General features: G+C 38.3%; 1 protein-coding gene across 6 annotated transcripts in view; it reads right to left on the bottom strand.

Annotated features, from left to right (window-relative positions):
- Positions 1 to 19,550, bottom strand: part of LOC127970684 (neurexin-1a-like) — a 127,018-nt gene that overhangs the window by 91,215 nt on the left and 16,253 nt on the right. For all 6 annotated transcript variants that reach the window (XM_052573361.1, XM_052573362.1, XM_052573365.1 and 3 more), the window contains exons 3-4: positions 10,474 to 10,503; positions 1,310 to 1,611 (exon numbers count right to left, since the gene is read on the bottom strand). In XM_052573361.1, the coding sequence (XP_052429321.1) occupies positions 1,310 to 1,611; positions 10,474 to 10,503 (332 nt within the window). The remainder of the gene's footprint in view (positions 1 to 1,309; positions 1,612 to 10,473; positions 10,504 to 19,550) is intronic.

Raw genomic sequence — 19,550 nt, 5'->3', positions numbered from 1 at the left:
ATCTGATTTTAAGGTCCGACTTTATATTTAGTGGTCTTAACTGCAATGTACTTACATCAAAAACTTTTGAGTAGTTTAAAGGGTGGGTTAAGACATAAGGGATGTTTCGACGATTGAATTATAAATGTAGTTATAGAAATGAATTATAGATTTTTTTTTTTAAATAGAAGTACAATGTAAAGACACATATGCAAAAAGCAAATCATGTACCAAATGATTTATTTCAATGTAAGTACATAGTAGTTAGGGCCACTTAATATAGTGGCCTTAACTCTAGATTCTAGATTTATAGATGCTTGGTAATTATAAACAAGGCCTCTCGTGGGTTATTGCTTTACTAAATTGAAATGTCATTCATTTTCAATGTGCATACTATACTATGTTTTTTTACTTACCATGAGCCAGATTTACTAAAAACTTGTGGCAGCACAAACCATCTTTTGGCGTTTAATAACTACTCTCAAGATTTACTTAAAACAAGCAGTGAAAAACTAGCTGAAGAGGTGCGGAAAGTTATTTTTGCAGCTGACCTCATTGCATATGCATTTGTAGGATATTCACTTTCGGGCACAGCATTTTATGGGAGGAGAGTATTTAAAAGAATAATTTAAGGTGATTTATTAAGATTTGCAGTAGTTAGTTAACTGTTATTTGCACCATAATATAACGCACCTCAAACAAATGTCTTAACTCATTTTGCTGTTGACATGGCTGCAATAGTTGCTAATTTGCTAGGTTGTACTAGTCATTATGGATATGAGATGGCTGCATCTCTGCTCTATAATTTGGTTATTAAATCACCCACAAAACTTCCCACTCCCATCAGCACTTTGATGGGATTGCTGTCTTGTGCTAATTTGCTCTGTTTAATAAATCTGGCCCCATCTTTGCTATTTAGATGATAACTTATTTTACAATAAAAAATAGACAACATTGTCCTGTTCCAAAACCTAGTGTGCTGTCCTTACTGCCAGGCAATTTAAACACATTTGTACCTCACAAATTAATAGTACATTCAATATATATTTACAATGAGATTCCAGCACACACTTTGTATTTCTAAGGCCATGTCTTGGGAAGAAACATGAAACCAAGAATATGCTAAAGAAATCCCTACTGATTTTTATTCCTAGTTAATCAGAATCCCTTAAATCTTGTCTGAATTATTATAATCACTTTTCAGTAAGACTTTGAATGTGGTTAATTCAAAACAGAGTACCATGTCTTATTATAAAAAAGTGTGCCTATTCATGCAAGAAAAAAATAACTTCAGATTTTTATTTTTTCCATATTCCTGTAGCTCTATTACCTGACGCAGATTTCTTGTTACTTTTATATCATGCCATTCATTGTCATTAAATTTCCCATTGACTGGTTCCACCAGAGCTTCAAATGCCCCAGAACCCAAATTAATGACAAGAGACACTGCTCCGTTTTTCAGCGCCAGGTTGACATAGTCAGCAGATTTTCCCGTGTGAAGCATCAGTCCATTTCTCTGGAGTGTTTTGAATGACAGCGTCATTTCATCACTGCTGCTTTGGATCGGGTTCAGAGAAAGGTCATAGCAGAAGTACTCTGACCCTTTGAATGTTGCCACATATTCTTCCATTTCTGCAAACAAATAACAAAAAAGATGGGTTAAAAACCTGGCAGGTGGATTCATCTCTAACCACACTTTGCACACTGATGTTGACTATTGAACAAGCACACAACAACGGCAAAAGATATAAATGACTGGCTAGCACAGATACGTGTACAGGTGACTGAGGCTGGCCAGAGTGAACTGTGATCTTGAAAAAATCAATCTCAGAATTGTATGTTTACAGTATCTATCTGTATCAAACAATGTCTTTTAGACAGTGCCTCTTCATCTATATACCAGATATCTGCTCCTAAATGATGGCCACCACAGCCATTTTATTCCTTCAGTTCCTGGTTCCATTTCAAGGGTGCTCGTGCTGCATCAAGTAGTGTTTCTTTGGGAACGCTTCTGCATATATAGTTTTGCCCATGTTGATATTTCTTCTCAAAGCAGAAGCAAAATAGAATTAAGAAGTTTGGATCTCCTGATGCCAATGCAGCAACTGTATTATGTTTTTGGGTGTGCAACCAAATAATGCAGGTAGGAAACTTTATGCAGGGTCTGAGGACCATCAACCTCTCAAAGAGGGCTTCTGTCATGATGCTGCAGGACTCAGGATTTTGATAGCAGGCCAACTCCACTACCTTATATTTCAGGACACAGCGGTTTCTGGTTCAGTTTTTGGTCCAGTCTCTTCCTAGGAATGTTGCGAAAATGGGATATGGCTCTCTTCCCCTTTGTTTCAACAGGGTCCTGCCCACAGTGGTGTGTGCCGAGCTGTCTCTGGCAATGGAACAAGAGCTGTAGACTGTCTTAGAAAAGGAGTTCCTTCACCTGAGAGAGATCTGTGTCAACTAAATTTGGGTTAAGGCTGAACACCAAGAAAACTGTGCTTTGTCCAATAAAGAGGACTACTTATTTAAGCTCGGAAAAGGTTTCGACAGTGATGTAGGCAAGTCTGTCTCCTGCTCATACCAGTTTAATCCTTGCAGCCATAAACTAGCTAAAGCAAGGCCGGTCACTCACTGTCACAGTTGCAGAGTCTGTTAGGTCTGATGGCAGCTGCATCCAACGTGATACATTTTGGCATTCTGCATGATTAAGGTTACGAGCAGGTGACTTGTACCTTGTTTATGTTGAAGAAATCTCGGTTCTTGTCCCAGGGTCTTATGCTGGATGTTCCTTGTCTTCATGTAATGCTTACGACAGCCACATACTTCACAGGCTGCAGAGTGACCATGAGTGAGTGCTCAGCTCAGGGTCTGTGGGGAGGGGTCATCATCTTTCATTCCACATAAACTGACTGGAAATGAAAGCTTCGAAGCACTTTCTCCCAGACCTGAGGGGCCATGTGCCTGTCCTTATAGACTACTCATTGGTGGTCTCTTACATAAATCACCAGGGAAGTCTGTGGTTGCATCCACTTTACAAACATCAGATCCTTATGTGGTCTCAGGGCAAGCTGCTCTCCTTGGCCCTCATTTATATGAGCACACAAAACAACTTACGACAGAGTTCACATGTGTATCCCATCATATTAAAGATCAGATATTGATGAATGTGGCAGGAAGAGGAAGAAGGCTAATCACATAAAGGAGGAAAATATATCGATCGTACATTAAAATCACGCTTACCTCACAATTGTTGCAAACAATTAAATTATTCTAGTATATATTATATAAAAATACTTTATTAATATGATACACTGTAAACAGAATGTTTTACCCTTGGCAATACATTTTCAAATGCAGAATATTTAGGGATGACCATAAATAATGGTTGGTTAATAATTAATTAATAATCAGTTAAATAGTAAAGGTAATTTAAAGAAACTTGTTACACATTTTAGTCAATATAGCAACAAAAAAAAAAAATAAAAAAAAAAATAACAATAATAATAATAATTTTCAATTACAGACATTCAGAAATAATGTCAAATACAAAAGATTATGTCAAAAATTAAGGAAGGTGCAACAAAGTTCCAAAAACAAAAGTATTTAGAAAATAAAACAAGTTCAGGTTTGGCATTTGTTCTAAATATAAAACCATATAAACATCAAGCCAAACGTTCAAGGTTTAACATGTAACCATGGTTCCGGGAAAAAGAGTGAGACACTACGTCCTCAAGTGGACACTATGGGGAATATAAAATTGTGTGAATGTAGACGTGAAACAGTCAGGCCATAGACAGGCCATAGACATAGCCAATTGCTGCAGTGCATGCTTGGCCACCTGGTGAGAGAGCACCAAAAGAAGTAGACAAACATACACCAATTCTAAAGAGGTATGCCAATGATGCTCTAGACAGCTAAAACACCTTAGGGCAAATGGGGAACCCAACCAATACATAATATTTAGGAAGGGATACCCCATTCGACCAAGTTGGGAACACAGCTATCCTCAAACAGCTATAATTTCTAAAGATAATGGTCCATCTACATGAAACCTTTTAATTACAAGAGAAACAACCCAATCCAATGATCAGTTCATCCAAGGGAAACTATGCTCAGACAGCTACCATTTCTGGGGAGGCTGCCCGACGTAGCTTGTATTATGAGAATAGAGCAAGAAATCCTACTTCAATATCCCTACTGTACTTTAGTGAGGGACTTCTTGCTTCACCTGGCCAAAGAGCAGCTTGTCAAAGGTATCTTTCCTTAGACAGCTAGTAACTTGGATGACGTTACAGCTGGACTACAGTAAATATATTGGAGGCAGCTCGACCTGAGATGCTCCTAACTAGAGTGGGGAGCCCTACTCAAAACCCCAAATTACTGGGGAGTGGCATCTTGCTACAATCTTTATAAAAAGGGATTGCCATCAAAAGAAACCATTATTTAACTTGTATATCACTGATGAACTTCTGCTTAAGAGAAGGAGTGAGGAACCCTAACTCATTAGCTTGTGAAAAGGGACATCCAGCTCAAGATGATTCCAATGAGGTACCAAGGAGGACTGTCTTTAAACATTTGCCAAGACACAGAAGGACCATCTATCTCACATTCTGTGTTATTTCATAGGAGCTTTAAAGAAGACAGAGAAAACCAGAGTTGGGTGAAAAAGAAAAACTCAATAAACAAAGTAAAAAACTATTTGACTGATATCTTTTCCTCCCTCAACATTTCTATAGACATCACAATATATCTTGAAGGCCACAATAACTGTGATATGAAAAATCTGTTATAGGGGGCCTGGAGAAGTTTTGACATGCTTTTGTGCTTTTTTCAGTTACTTCTAAACATATATAGGCTTGATTCTGAAAACACTGTATTCAGTACAAATTGGGCTACAATAATATGTAAATAGCATGTATGTACATGATTTGCCACAAAGTTTGGTTTTACTTTTCTTAGTTTGTGCTTAAACTGACAGAAAATATTAGCTTTGCTGTTTTTTGGTGTTGCTAGGTTGTTGTTGTTTTGGTAGCCTACTAGTCCGGAGGTCTCTTTTGGCCTTATTTTAACTAAATAAAAATAACTGTTTTATTGATTTAAGTTGAATTTTATTAATCAAAACACAATGCCCACAATATAATATTCAGTGTAGGGCAGCCGAAACTCAGAATGCGTATACTTTATAGTTTTGTTGCAAATGAATGAAACATTTATAGTGCTATATCTCAGCTTAATAAAACAATTATATTGTATACACGGTTTAAAAAATCTGTTAAAATATTGCACTGAAATGTGCGCTGAAGGAATTTGTGTATTTTAATTATACCTGTCATGCTTGTGGTTTTTCATCATTATACAGTCTGTTATACAGTCAGAAATATTCAGAAACGCATGTGATTCCTGACCTTACGCATATGATCTGAATTCCGAAATTGGAATAGCTTTTCGATTCCCAACCCTCCTACTAAATTATTTCATTCTTGCATACAAAAAGACCTGTGTGGTGACTATGGTGCCATGTAAAATATTTTTGAAACTTACTAGGTTTATTATTTGTTTAGGTTTTTTTTGATAATGTCGATAATCATCTGTTACCTGACTACTGATACATCATCTATATACAATAATATTATCATATCACCCAGCCATAGAACCCTAGATTTCTATTTAAACATTTCATTAAACGTACATGAACCAGCTAATCAAGATCCTTGAGATCACTTCACGTACAGGCAGGTGTGTTGGAGGTGAGTGACTATCCAGTATACTACATTGTTTAGACCTATTGTACAGGCACCTGGTTTCTACTACTGCTACACTGATAACAAATGCTTGATTTATGGTAATTGAGAGAGAGCGTGCACGCGCGTCCCATTTATGACTGATTGGAATTCATTAACACAGACACACATTTCACTATCACATCTGACGTTTACGAAGTTTTTGTGAATCAGGAGAAGAGTTTTCGGGAAGTTCTCTGTACGCGCAAATCACTCAGATATTTACTCGTATATTTACAAATGTTTCATGAATGAGACCCACTGTCATTTTGTAGTCTTATCGATGTTACCCACAAGACTGTTCAGATTCCTTTTTTCTTACCTGTGGAAATACTTACCCGTTTCATCTCCTCGTTGTAACGCCTTTGAATTCCTTCATCATTGTTTTCCAGTGTTCCTCTGTGTTTGTTCCAAATGGTCTATTGCCACTAATCACCACCTGCATTGAAAGGACTGTTGTCACCCATTAAGTGCATTTCATATAGTATTTAATTTACTTACCTACACATATCCTGCACCAACTACCTTTCAATAAACCATGAAATTGAGTTGCCTCTGCCTATTTGTAACATGACAGAAGACCACTCCTTTATGTTGAACTCAGAAGGTACGGATTTTATCACTTTGGGATTTAACCTAATCAGCCACAACCAGGATGATATTTTCCTTTAATTACACATTTGTGAATTTTTACATTTGACAAATGTAGTAAATAATGATGAAAATATTCAAATTGGTCTATTCAATGATGGCATTAACAAGCCCTTCAGATGCCTCAGTGCTGCCTGCCAATGGTCATCGAGGGACACTCTGCCAGTTTCTATAACTAGCTGTTAAACTGAATTGATCTTCCTTTATCATGGGAGAAGTGGAGTGGGACCTTGATCAAATCGATCTAGTTTCTGCAAGGCCTCCACAGTTTACATGTCTTTCCAAGGCCTTAGATTCTGATCAATTCCACTCGAGACTTTCAGAATCAACTCCAGAACCCATGACAGAACCTTGCATCATGACCGCCATGCCTCCCACAGACCACAAGCTCCCCCTTGTGCTTGCAACAAACAAGAACACATCTATCCTAAATCCAACATCAAGGGTCAGGTCCATCCATCTAGTCACAAATCCAGTTGTCCCAAGTCCGATGGTCCTATGGCATGTGCTCATGGTGGTCTCAAAACCAGTAGTTTCAAGTCAGTAAACTACAATAGCCGTCTTCACTCATTCACAACTCTACATTAATAAATACATTTTAAAAATGAAAAAAAATCAGTTTGAGGCAATATAGAAATCCTGGCCAGGATGTGTCCAGGAAAAGAAGACGTATCACAGTTAACCCTACCTCAGGCTTCATGTGGATGTGGCCACAGTCTTCAGTCTGCTCACACTCCTCAGCCTGATCACCCGTACCTGTTGCTAATCGCACTTCACTCACTTTAAACCCTGCCATCAACACAATAATCTGTATCACTAGTTTTCACACACATGCTATACAGACTCACCCTATTATCTACCTGTGCATTCTTATCTGTGATTATCCTCATTGTGGTTTCTCCATTTTGTTGCTTCCTGTGATCGTCTGTATTGTTGTTTCTCCATCTGAAGCGACTGTTACTCTCAGTCAAGTGGATTCTTTGTTTCACTGTGGTCATCTATTCACTCACCAGCATTCCAGTTTACCATTACCATTCAATAAACCCAGCTTCTGAGTTCATTATATGAGTTCATCACAGAAAAACTGACCCAACATGAAGCCAGCAGGGTTTTCCTATGTCACCCTGATATTCGCCTACTCTCCTCTGTAAGACTATGTGAAGTTGTTCATCTCGTCTCAAACTCTCCTGATGCCACCTCAATTTTTTTTCTCACCAGGCTCTGCCCAGATCCAACATTAGGGCTCAAACCCTCTCTCCTTCCTCCATCAGTCCATCCCAGACTGATCACCCACACCTATAGTCAGTGGGCATTTCAGCAAGCATTCCATTTAAACCACCCATTACCACAGTTGTGTTAGACTTATGTCATCAATTACAACATCATGGCTTCACAGAAGAAGGATCCAGGTACTGAAATGGCCAGCCTGCAGTCCAGATCTTTAAAGAGGAAGATGCCACAAAGAAGACCTAAGACACCTGAGCAACTTGAAGCCTGTATTAGACAAGAATGGAACAACATTCCTATTCCTAAACTTGAGCAGCTTGTCTCCTCAGTCCCCAGACGTTTGCAGACTGTTATAAAAAGAAGAGGGGATGCCACACAGTGGTAAACGTGGCCTTGTTTCTAACTTTTTTAGATGTGTTGATGCCATGCAATTTAAAATCAACTTATTTTTCGCTTAAAATTATACAAATTACTCAGTTTAAACATTTGATATGTAATCTATGTTGTATTCTCAATAAAATATTGAAATTTGAAACTTCCACATCATTGCATTTTGTTTTTATTCACAATTTGTACACTGTCCCAACTTTTTTGGAATCGGGTTTGTATATGTAATGTAGAATATAATGTAATACTTATATAGGTGTAATGTATAATGCCTGCTGCCGTCCACCATGTTAAGAGAGGAGCAGGAAACGGGGCACTCACTGCCGGCTGCCCTCGTCCGGAGAAGCCATCGCTGTCCACCAGGAGAAGGAGGAGTGTTGGCTGTCCACCAAAAGATGTCTAGTACCACGGCATAGCACCGCGAGTGAGAGCCTCTCAGCTGGTTGAGGAGCAAGCGGCATGGTGTCTGGGGACCGGACAGAGAATTTTCTTTTCCTCTCTCTCCTCTCTTGTCTCTGTCTCTCTTCATCCTTCCGTCTCTTTTTCTCTTGCAGTCTAACCCCTGGCCTGCGAGGGGTGATGGGGGTATGTGACACATGGGGCGGGGCAGAGAGTCTTGGGAATGGAGCAAGGCTGGAGGAGTAAACGATAATGAGGGACACCTGCGCCACTCACCTGTCTTGAGTCCCACAGAGGAGCTCCAAATGGATAAAAGGAAACACAACGACAGTGAAAAACGAGAGGACCATGCATAGACTATTTTCAGTTTTTTGTTTATTTCGTTATTAAAATTTAATTTAAATGTTCACTGGTTCCGATCACCTTTTTCACTGAACTACAAACTTTGCTACATAAGGTTGTTGTTAAAGGGGGGTACAATGGTGTTTCGCGTATTCAGAGTTGTTCACAGTGTTAAAGAGACAGATTCTCATGTTAAACATGGCCAAAGTTGTAAAAAATTATTTAGAAGAATGACTGAGAATTCATTTCTGAGCCGAAAATCTTACTTCCGGTTTGATATAAGTTTCACCTGTTTTTTTTTTCGATCATGGATCTAATGACGTAGATGAGAATGGAAGTCCTTATATGAGCATTTCTCCCGGAAAAGTGCATCCGCGCACACACATTGACCAGAAGAGAGCGAGACCGCGCACATCAACGCGGTTCAAAATCGTCGACAGCTGCATAGGATTTGTTAGAGAATGCCTCCAAATAAGTGCATTTTTGAATGTAAGGGAAGGTTTACCGTGTTCAGCTTCCCCAAGAACCCAGCGTTACATGAACAGTGGATGCAGTTTGTTTTACCGGGGCAGCAACGGAGTGTATCAAGTGCGTTTGTGTGTTCTCTTCATTTCATTTCAGTGACGAATGTTTTATAAACAAGGCCCAGGTCACACTGGATTTGAACATCGTTTGCTATTAAAACATGGAGCACTCATACTTTCTTTTGAGCTTTTTTGATAACGCAATGATATACAGTGTGCACTGCTGCATTAGTACAAGCACAGTATAATGGCTGACAGGACAGAACATTTCTTTTTTCTGAGGTGAGAGAAACTTTATTTAGTAACAAGCTATAAAAATAAAGTTAGAATAAAGTTAATGCCACTGACTTACAGTCTGACCACATCTTATCTGACCACAGATACTGAACCAGGACAGTGCATGTATCTCTGGCTTTTCTCTCAACTTTCACACGTCTTCAAAATAAGTCCCACATCATAAAAACATAGTTGTTGCTTCTTTGACTGCATCAGTTGAGAAATACTGGGCTAGATTGCAGTAACGCAATAAACAGCAGTGGGTCGCTATTTGGCGCCACATATTGTTTCAGGTGTATAATTGAGAAGTAATGTCTGGACCCTCAATATCCTAAAAAAAATTAAAAAAATGAAATAAAAACCTGTCTTATATTACAAACAATATAGTATTTCTGGGAAATAATTTATTTTTAGGGAGAGGACAAACCATCTCTTTGTGTTTGTGTATTTGCAGTGTATGTTATGTTATGTAAGATTATTTTATTTGTATGCTTATATAATGTTTGTGTTTCTCAGTGGGTTATCCTTTCAGTCAACAAATTCAAGTATTTACCCTTTATGGAAAAGAAACGCCCATTCAGAGGGGAAATTTTGTAATGTGTGATTATGTGAGTTACAGGTACAAGTTTTTTTGTGTTCTTCAGCAAATGATTTGTTGGTGTATTATTGTGCATCTTAAATGAAACCCATATATAAGTGATAGATGTAGTGTGGTGGGGTGGGTCTGAATGGGTCACCATTGCACAGATCCTGGAACTTGCTGGAGTAGAATGACATCTTATAATAGCACATTCAGCGGATCTGCAACTCTAGATCAAAAAGGGGACATGCTGTGCTACTGGTGCAGATATACAGTCTTAATGACCAATTCACAAGAAAACAAAAGAGTGGGAAAGAAACAGAGGCCATACCTTGGTCGCCCATCATCAGGTGTGCAAGACCTTGAAGGAAAACAAGAGCACAAGTCAGCAAAGAATATGGGCCTGAGTAAACTGGGATCATGTAATGAACAATGCTGGAGAATGCGAATAGACAAAGAAAAACATTTGTTTCCTTTTGTCTTACATATACTGACTGTAGTCACAATTTGACAGAGATACAAAACTTGAATTGTATAAAATCCACTCAAGACTGAGCATTATAGTGTTGTCCCCTAAGTAGCAGGTGTCAATGGTTAGCGGTGAAAATTATCTCCAATCCTTCTTCTAGACTATCGTTTCAGGTTTAGCTAAAGTTATGAATGCTATTAAAACATAACTGCTTTTCCAAGTAAAAACCACCAATTAACATTTACACATAATTACGTTAAGATACGCAATATTCAGAGTGTGAGGAGAAGGGGGATTTCCAAATCAAATTCGAGGAAACAAATGAGTAAATAACGTGCACAATTTATAAACCGAGGGAATGACATAGTAAACCGTTCACACGATTTAGCCTACTATTTTTTTTCCTGCTTGCCATGTGCGGGGCTCCATAAATCCCAGTGAATAGGAGTTAAAACTCCCACCCAGATGAGACTAATACAAAAATAAAAGATTTGAAATATTGCCAAGTAATGTGACAAACAACAATAAAACCAGACGCAATGAGACAAGCATACAGAAAACATAGATAAAATTAAAATCTTCAGAATGTTCAAAATTTTATGAGATTTTGTTTCCTCTTCTTTTACTGATATTTGTTATTTAAAACTGTATATACATTTTTATAATTTTATTTATTTGACCACTTAGGCATGTTGACAATAATGTCTATATCCATAATAGTCTATGACGAAAAATGTAAGATATGTTTTCAGTGGACTTTTAAAATTTGCTTTGCCTTAGAAAGCATGAAAATATAAAGATACTTTGTTTTCTCTCTTTTTTTTTTTGATTTAGTCAAGTTATTTTCGCATCAAACAATGTACTTTTCAGCAATCGAGATCTGGCAGCAACAGTGCATTTCTCCACTAAAGATTCGCAGACTGCTTACCTGCATGCCAGCAAAACACTGAGAACACACAACAGTCCTGAAGAGTCATAGCAATAGAGCGGGAGCTTCCGTAAATGTAGATATACAGAAAATTACCATTGTTTGTCGAATAAATAATTTTAAGTACTTATTCCCAATAATTTATTAAGCTTTAAGGAACATCTCAAATGACAATGGATCAATGAATAGTCATGTTTATGTGTGAACTCATTCTCTCAGACCGCCTGTGTATGTGGAGCCTCGCCCCGGTGCGATGCAGGACTCCCTTATCCTCGGAATGACCTTGATTGGCTGAATGCTTTTTAAATGTGGATGCGAAGAAATTGCAAAAAGACACCATTGCTCTTTTTTTTGTATACTATAACCTGTTTATAGTTGCCAAGCAACATGCAAAATGTACAAATAATCTGCAGCACTGGTGTATTTATCAGCAGCGGCCTTGAACTTGAAACTGAATAACTATATTATCCAGTCACAAACTGTTCTGGATGAACCCTCACATTTTCTTTCTCTTATTAGAAAGAAGAAAATCATGTATTTCGACTTACAGTATCTGTCAGCTCCTTTAAGGTTTTGCGTGGATCTGCATGTAAATTGCTGTGAAAAATGATTTCATTCTTTATTCAGATAAATTGTTTACTCCCCAAAGGAGAAGGCAAGTCTCATCTTGATGGTGTGTCTTTGAATCCAAAATCTGGTAATCTGTGGCTGCAAGGGTCAGGCCAAACTTGCTTATTTAAGATTAAGATACTTAATCTTAGTATCTTAATCTTTAAGATTAAGATACTAAAGTAAGATTAAGATATGATTAAGATAATAAGGTGTGTGTGTGTGTGTGTGTGTGTGTGTTCCTACTTAACCATATTTTAGGGACAAATGTGTACCCAAAAGTGAGCTAAACCTGACAAAATCTCCAAAAACCTCCCTTTAGGGACGTCCTCATTTGTAAAACTGGTATAAAAACGAAGTAAACAAAGTTTTTTTTTTTTTGTTTTTTTGTTTTTTTTTAATGCACAGTTTCCTGTAAGGGGTAGGGTTTAGGACAGGGTTGATGTAGGTCAATAGAATATACAGTTTGTACAGTATAAAAACCATAACGCCTATGGAATGTCCCCATTTAGATACATAGCTAAGTAAACGTGTGTGTGCATAAAATTCATCTGAAAGAGAGATGTGGAGTAAAAGTTGTACATTATATGTTTTTTGATATCTAGAATTACAACACAGAGCAGAGCATCAAAGTAATTATTTTAGCAGAGATTTGTTTGTGTGAGATAGAGACAGACTCCCAAATCCTTTAATCCTTATATCTGATCAAAGTAATGTAAAAGCTTTTAAATTATTTAATGGAGAGTTCAAATTTCAAATAATAAGCAGCATTCTACATTTTTTTGAAAACATACTAGATAAACCGACAAGCAGTTCAATTTGTCATCTTATTTATGTAATTACTGATCCAAATTACAGAATGCAATGTACTTCTTGAAAAGTAAAATAAAACAGATAAAAGGACACACAATCCCAGTATTATTATTATTATTATTTTATGAATTGCTTACAACAGTATACTAAACCCTTCTATAAATGTAGTTTTCACAAGAAATGGACAATCAGTTCTGTGTTAACCAGGGGCAGTCCAGCACTGGTCCATCCATTTAAAACTTCCAGATTAAATCATTTTCTCCCCTCAATCCTGCCAATGGATCTGTCAGCTCTCCATAGTCAAACACTATTTTAATAATTCCTTCACTGGAAAGGTATATATTTAAAAAAAGATATTGCCTCATTATCAGCTATACTGTAAAATACTTTGGTAACCCTCTATTATCCAGATGTTCATAGATATATATGTTAGGACTAATGCAGAACAAAACAATAATGCATTTACTTCTCAATCACCAATATTAACTAAACTATAAGCATAATTAACTAGTTTTCAAAATGATGACTAGTCATTTTACTTTTAGGTATCCAGTAATTATATTCTGCCCTATTTTAACGATCTAAGCACATGGTTTAAAGTGCACGGCGCATGTGTACGGCATGTCTGAATCCACTTTTGCTAGTTTAACAACGAGAAAACAGCTTGACCCTATTCTCTTAATGACCCTATTCTCTTTTCATAATTTCCACTTCTATTGTCCCTAGAATGCTGTGCTAATAAAAGTGTATAACAATACTGAAGCGGTATCTTGACCTTGGGCATTCCAAAACCAGCATCTTTCCATTTGGATATATAATAATCACATTGGCCATGTACATGAATGTATGAACGTATGAACACCATAAAGTTCTCATGCACTATATTTCAAGTGTTCTGAAGCCATTCCACAGTTTAATGTGACGTAAAGATGAATATTTAAGTTGTCAAATCCAAGTTCATGTAAACTCTTTTCTATGCTGCGCTGTCTGTCATCCTCCATTCAGAATACAAACTGTGTGTCTCGTTCAGTTATGACAGTCAAGACGATGAAGCTCTCCAAGAGCACAGTAACTGGCATTCAAAACTGGCATCTTAAAAGAAAAGTCTCAAATAACTATCTGACAGATTTAACATACTATGCATCAGTACCTCTTCCCTGTATGTTTTGAACTTTTCTATGCAGAGACTCTGTGCTGCTTCAAGGGCATCATTCTACTCTTGAGATTCTCAAAAGCGCTTTGTGCTGCTTTGTATTGGAGCCTTTTCATATTATAATGCTTTTCCACACTGAAAGATTATTAATAGCCTTTCTTTTTCTGTCTTGTCTATCATATGTTGCTGCCTCCATTCCTGTCCTATACATTAAAAAGTAAAGTCTTTTAATTGTATAGCATATATTTATATATAATATATTCACTGGTTTTCACTAATGTATTTTACGACAATACAAAAAGGTATGTGCAAAATTTGACCGAATTTAGTCTTAAACTTATTCACTTTTATTTGTTCCCCACTAAATAATGTTATTTCACCAAATGTTTTGATTTTATAAAATTATTGTGCACTCATGATTTGTCTAGAATAACTTCTGCTGCAGAATTAGCCACTTACCTAGTTTATAATAACATTTGGTAACACTTTAGTATAGGGTCCAATTCACACTGATTGTTAGCATGTCTATTATTAACATATTGGCTGTTTATTCGTGCTTATAAAGTACATATAATGCATGACATCTATAAACTATAAGTAAGCATCAAATAAGAAGTTAATTGAGGCAAAAGTTATAGTTAATGGTTAGTTAATAGTGTGAATTAGACTAAAATAAAGTGTGACCTAAATTTTTTGCCAAAGATTGTTTATATATATATTTTTTTTTTTCATTTTTTCATATATATATATATATATATATATATATATATATATATATATATATATATATAAAACACACAAAACAGTGATGATGGGTCACCACACTGAGATTAAAAAAGAGAAAATGTTCAGAGAAGTTCCCCAACACGGAATTCAAGCTGCATTAAAATTCTCTGGGAACACCTCACCTTAAAGGTACAGTAGTTAGTGAGATATTCAAATGTCTAAGTTTAAAATAAAAATTTGGTGAGCAAGCGTCACTTCAGGGTGTGTGTTCCCCCATGCCCACGCTTCATTACACACAGGGACATACTCTGTGCGTCACTTGTTTGAGAGCTGGGCACGCACGGATAACTCTTAAGGCAGGTAGCTGTGTCCAGTGTGAGCAGCTCCTGCTGTGTGTGCTCCGTTTCTGCCTGGCTTTCCTCTCACCCCGGTGGAGGTTGTTACCTGTGCTATAGCAAAGCTGAAGATGACTAGCCAAGAAGCAGAATGTTCTTCAGAAAAGCAAATAAGATGAAAGCTTCCTGCATGTAGGATCTTTTTTTTTTATTATTATTTTTTTTTTATTAACATTCATGACACAAAGTCTCAGGAACAATTCTGTTGTGAAATGCTGCTGCTGTGAACCAATATACTGTCCATTTTTTTCTCAATTGTTTACCTTCACCTAAGCCATAAGCAACTGTGTTTACAAAGATACTTGCAGAGACAGGCATTTGGACAGTTTCACACATATATGTCATTTCAGGCAGAATTAGTCTCGGAGATCAATGGAATTAAGTGTTCACATGCTTCTGTGAGGCTCTTACCATGTCTACTCCGAATGTGAGTGGTGCAGCACAATGCAACAAAATACAATAGAACCCATTATAATCAGTGATGTGGTCCACACTGAATGTGGTGCAGCACGACAAATCCCTGAGAGTAAATCCCTAATTATTTTAATGACGTACTGACACAAAGTTAAAATGATCTACAACAGCCACTTTGTCGTGTCCAGTGTAAACAGCCTCTAGGTGGTGTGACACGACAACTGTCGTGAAAACTCAGTATAATATATAGATAAGTATAAATATAACAATCAGTATACTAAACATCGCTCATCCTGTGATGTGACAATCGCAGATGCACAAATCGTGATATCGATGCTGAAACAATATACTGTGCATCCCTACCCTAGACTATGCAACATCCCTGAAGGCCCTGAGGTTTTCCACTAAGCTGCTTAAAGTTACATAAGCTCTAGAGGGTAAAGCTTATACGGTAGCAGGTCAGGCTGGAACATGTCTGCGCACTATAGCTGTATCCCAGGCATACCAATCTGACCTGCTTAAGGACCTGGATGAGGGCTAGGAGACATATTCCATATATAACATATATGATTGAATCTGTCAGAGTTGCAAGATAAGGACAGATTATTCCTCCTGGACACTTCATCCCTCATGGTTTCCAGGTCCCCCCAGCTGCTAGGTGGGAGCAGCCTCAGCTTTCATCCAGCTTCTCATACAACCTAGCCCAGAAGCAGAGTGTCTCTTCGCGTCCTCCCCTGCAGAAAGATTGAGAGTTGACGCACTCTCTCTTTTGGGGACCTCTGGTGGTCTGCAAGAGTATTTAGTATATAATATAATTTTAGCCACACCAGAGGCTAGTAGACTTAGTGGTAGCATGGAAAATGTCTCACACTGGTTCCTGCAGACAGTAGAAAAAGGCTACAGAATCCAGTTTGTTTGTAACCTGCCTCATTTCAACAGGGTTGAGCAGAGCAGACTCTGGTAATGGAACAAGAAATAAACACTTTCTTGAGGAAGAAGGCCCTAGAATGTGTTCCTCTGCTCAAGAGAAAGTCTAATCTACAGCCAATACTTCATCATTCTGAAGAAGGGATTGTATCTGATAATAGATCTGCTATCTAACAAATTCGGTTCAAGATCCTCACTATCATAGAGATTGTGTCTTAAATCAGGTTTTTGCTTGCTTTTTCCAGCTCAATGGACCACTTATCTTGGCATGGTGTGGGATTCAATAATCATGCAGGCATGTCTGTCTTCTGCTCATATCGAATCTCTTCTCAGAGCCATAAAAAGTGAAAGAAGGCCAATCACTCACTGTCAAACAGTTTCAGAGACTGTTAGGTCTGATGCCAGCTGTGCCCAATACCTTTTAGCCAACACAAGAAAACAGTGCAAAACTTTTCCTGAATTGGAAACGTTTCACTTCTTGGGGCAGACAGTGACCGAAAGACCCAGTCAACTGCCCAGTTGGTACAGTTCTGGAGTTTCTGCAGGAGTGTTTCTCCGCAGGGTTATCCACCTCCATGCTGAAGGTGCACGTGGTGCCCAAAGCTGCTTACTATGCCCCTCTGAGTGGTCAGTCACTGGGAAGAGACCCACTCATAACTCATTTTCTCTGTGGTACCCAGAGGCTGTGGTCTGCACAGCACTATAAAATACCAACCTTGGACCTGGCGGTGGTTCTGGAGGGCCGGTGCAATGCCCCCTATGAACATATTGAGTTCAGCCAGTCAAGTTCCTGGCCTCAAAAACAGTTTTTCTGCTTGCTATTTAATCGCTTAAGAGAATAGGATTCCTTCAAGCACTCACAGTCCCACCTTCATGTCTGGAATTTGCCCCTTGCATGGTCAGAGCCTTCCTCCATCCTATACTTGGGTATGTCTCTAAAGTGCCCACTAACATACCAAGGCCCATAGTGCTGCAGGCCTTCTGTCCTCCACCCTGACCAGGAAAGGCTGAACTTACTGCACTCAGTAAGAGGACTAGATGTTAGGTCCACAGAGCTGCCCTGTGGCATAAGTCAGATTAGCTGTTTGTCTGCTTTAGTGGGCCCAAAAATGGTTCCCCGGCCTCCAAGCAGGTGGGTGGTCCAGACCATCTCACTTGCCTGTGAGGCCCCTTACTCTCACTCTCTGGGTAATTTACATTTAGCAGACTCTTTTATCCAAAGCAACTTACTCAGAATATATATATATATATATATATAATGTAATGCTCTACCCAGGGGCGGCGTTAGGGGTGGGCTAAGGGGGCTTGAGCCCCGAATGTTTTTATTACCACCATGCCATCAATGAATAAAAAATAAAGTATAAAATATAAAGTAATTTATATTAAAATTTAATTAAATAAATAAATATCTCTCGACTCTCACGTCTACAGTGTCGGTCAATTTACGTGTTGTCATTCACATCCGTCGAAAACCGCCCACTGAGTCTAGTGCTTCTGACTGACATGTAAACTGGCCAACCATTGATGAGCGTCTGTATGATCCAGCCAATGAAATGAGGTCTTTTGGAGGCAGGTGGTTTGTTGGCGTGTAGTATTTTACTAGATCAATTTATTTGAAAATTAAAATGGATATTTCAAAAAAAAAAAAAAAAAAAAAAAAAATGAAGTAAAACCACCCCAGCCAACACTTGAACGCCAAGATACAACAGCTTCAGGTAGCCTAAATGTAAATTTTAATCATAGTATTATATTTATTTTTCGGTTTTAAATGGTGTCTGATTTAACGTTACATTTTGAACATCTAACAGTTAACGGTTTCGCAGCACAGTCTTTAGTATGGAAGCATATGGGTAGCATTATTCAATTTGGGATGTAATATGCAAAATGACAATGCAATATGTAAAATGGCAATGCATTTCTGTATTTACATTTACATTTTCCAATACATTTGTGCACAGTAGCGGTTTTAGGCACGGGCGAACCGGGCAGCCGCCCGGGGCGTCATTTTTTCGTGACACATTGGGGGCGGCAGCACGAGCAGATAAACAAAAAATCCTCTGTGTCGCGAAGCGGTTTTTCGTCATTTATATCATTTCACTGTGTGTGGAATTGGCAAATTGGCACTCCCTGCAGCTGCCGGTGCCCCTGCTTGCTGAAAATGTACACTGAAAATGCAAACAGAAGTTTTGTGTTGTGAGAGAAGTGTAAGTGGGTGGGGCGAGAGGCGCGTGCGACATTTCACCTCTGGGTCTCTCTCAAATGGAACGGGCAGGGCGGGGGTGGACGGGGACGGGGGATCCACACTAGTAATATAATTAATAATAGGCTAAAGTCAGTCACACACCTCGACTTTCTTCCAAATAACGCACATTTCATTCATAATGTTATAATACAGGCCTATAGTTCCTGCAAATGAAACTAGGTAATACAAGACGATTATGCGGTCATCAAGGTGAATTGGTTTAGTCTTGACTTCTGGTCCTGAGTGACAGTTGGGGGGATGGGAAATCTGTTGATTGTCGAGTGCCAAATAAACAGAGATGGAGAAGAAAAGGTCAAAGCCAGGTGCCCAATTTCGAAAAAAAAGAAAAGAAGAAGAGAAACGAGCAAAAGATAAAGGTATGCAACTATTGTCTCTGTATGATTACAGTATCCATTTCATGAATGAAGGGCTAATGTTAATTGGTGGTGGGTATAACTCTTTGTTAACCTTTTTGCTATGAGTAGGACTGTGTTTTTTCACTGCTATGTGTTTTGAGTAATATGCCAATATGCTGTCTGATAGAAATGCCTGGAGCTAAACCCCCACTGAGCCCCACTGGCCCTCACATCTGACTGACAGGATTCGGACTGAGCTGGTTCACAGAGGACCAAGTAAAGTGCCACCTGGCTTTGTTTTCCGTAGGAATGAGAGTAATGGGAGAAGTTGCCACCACTAATATTTTAACAAGACATTAGTAAGTGGTGAAAAGAT

Source organism: Carassius gibelio, chromosome B13 (genome assembly GCF_023724105.1).
Source record: "Carassius gibelio isolate Cgi1373 ecotype wild population from Czech Republic chromosome B13, carGib1.2-hapl.c, whole genome shotgun sequence".
Lineage (NCBI taxonomy): Eukaryota > Metazoa > Chordata > Actinopteri > Cypriniformes > Cyprinidae > Carassius > Carassius gibelio.
This window is presented reverse-complemented; position numbering and strand designations above follow the sequence as displayed.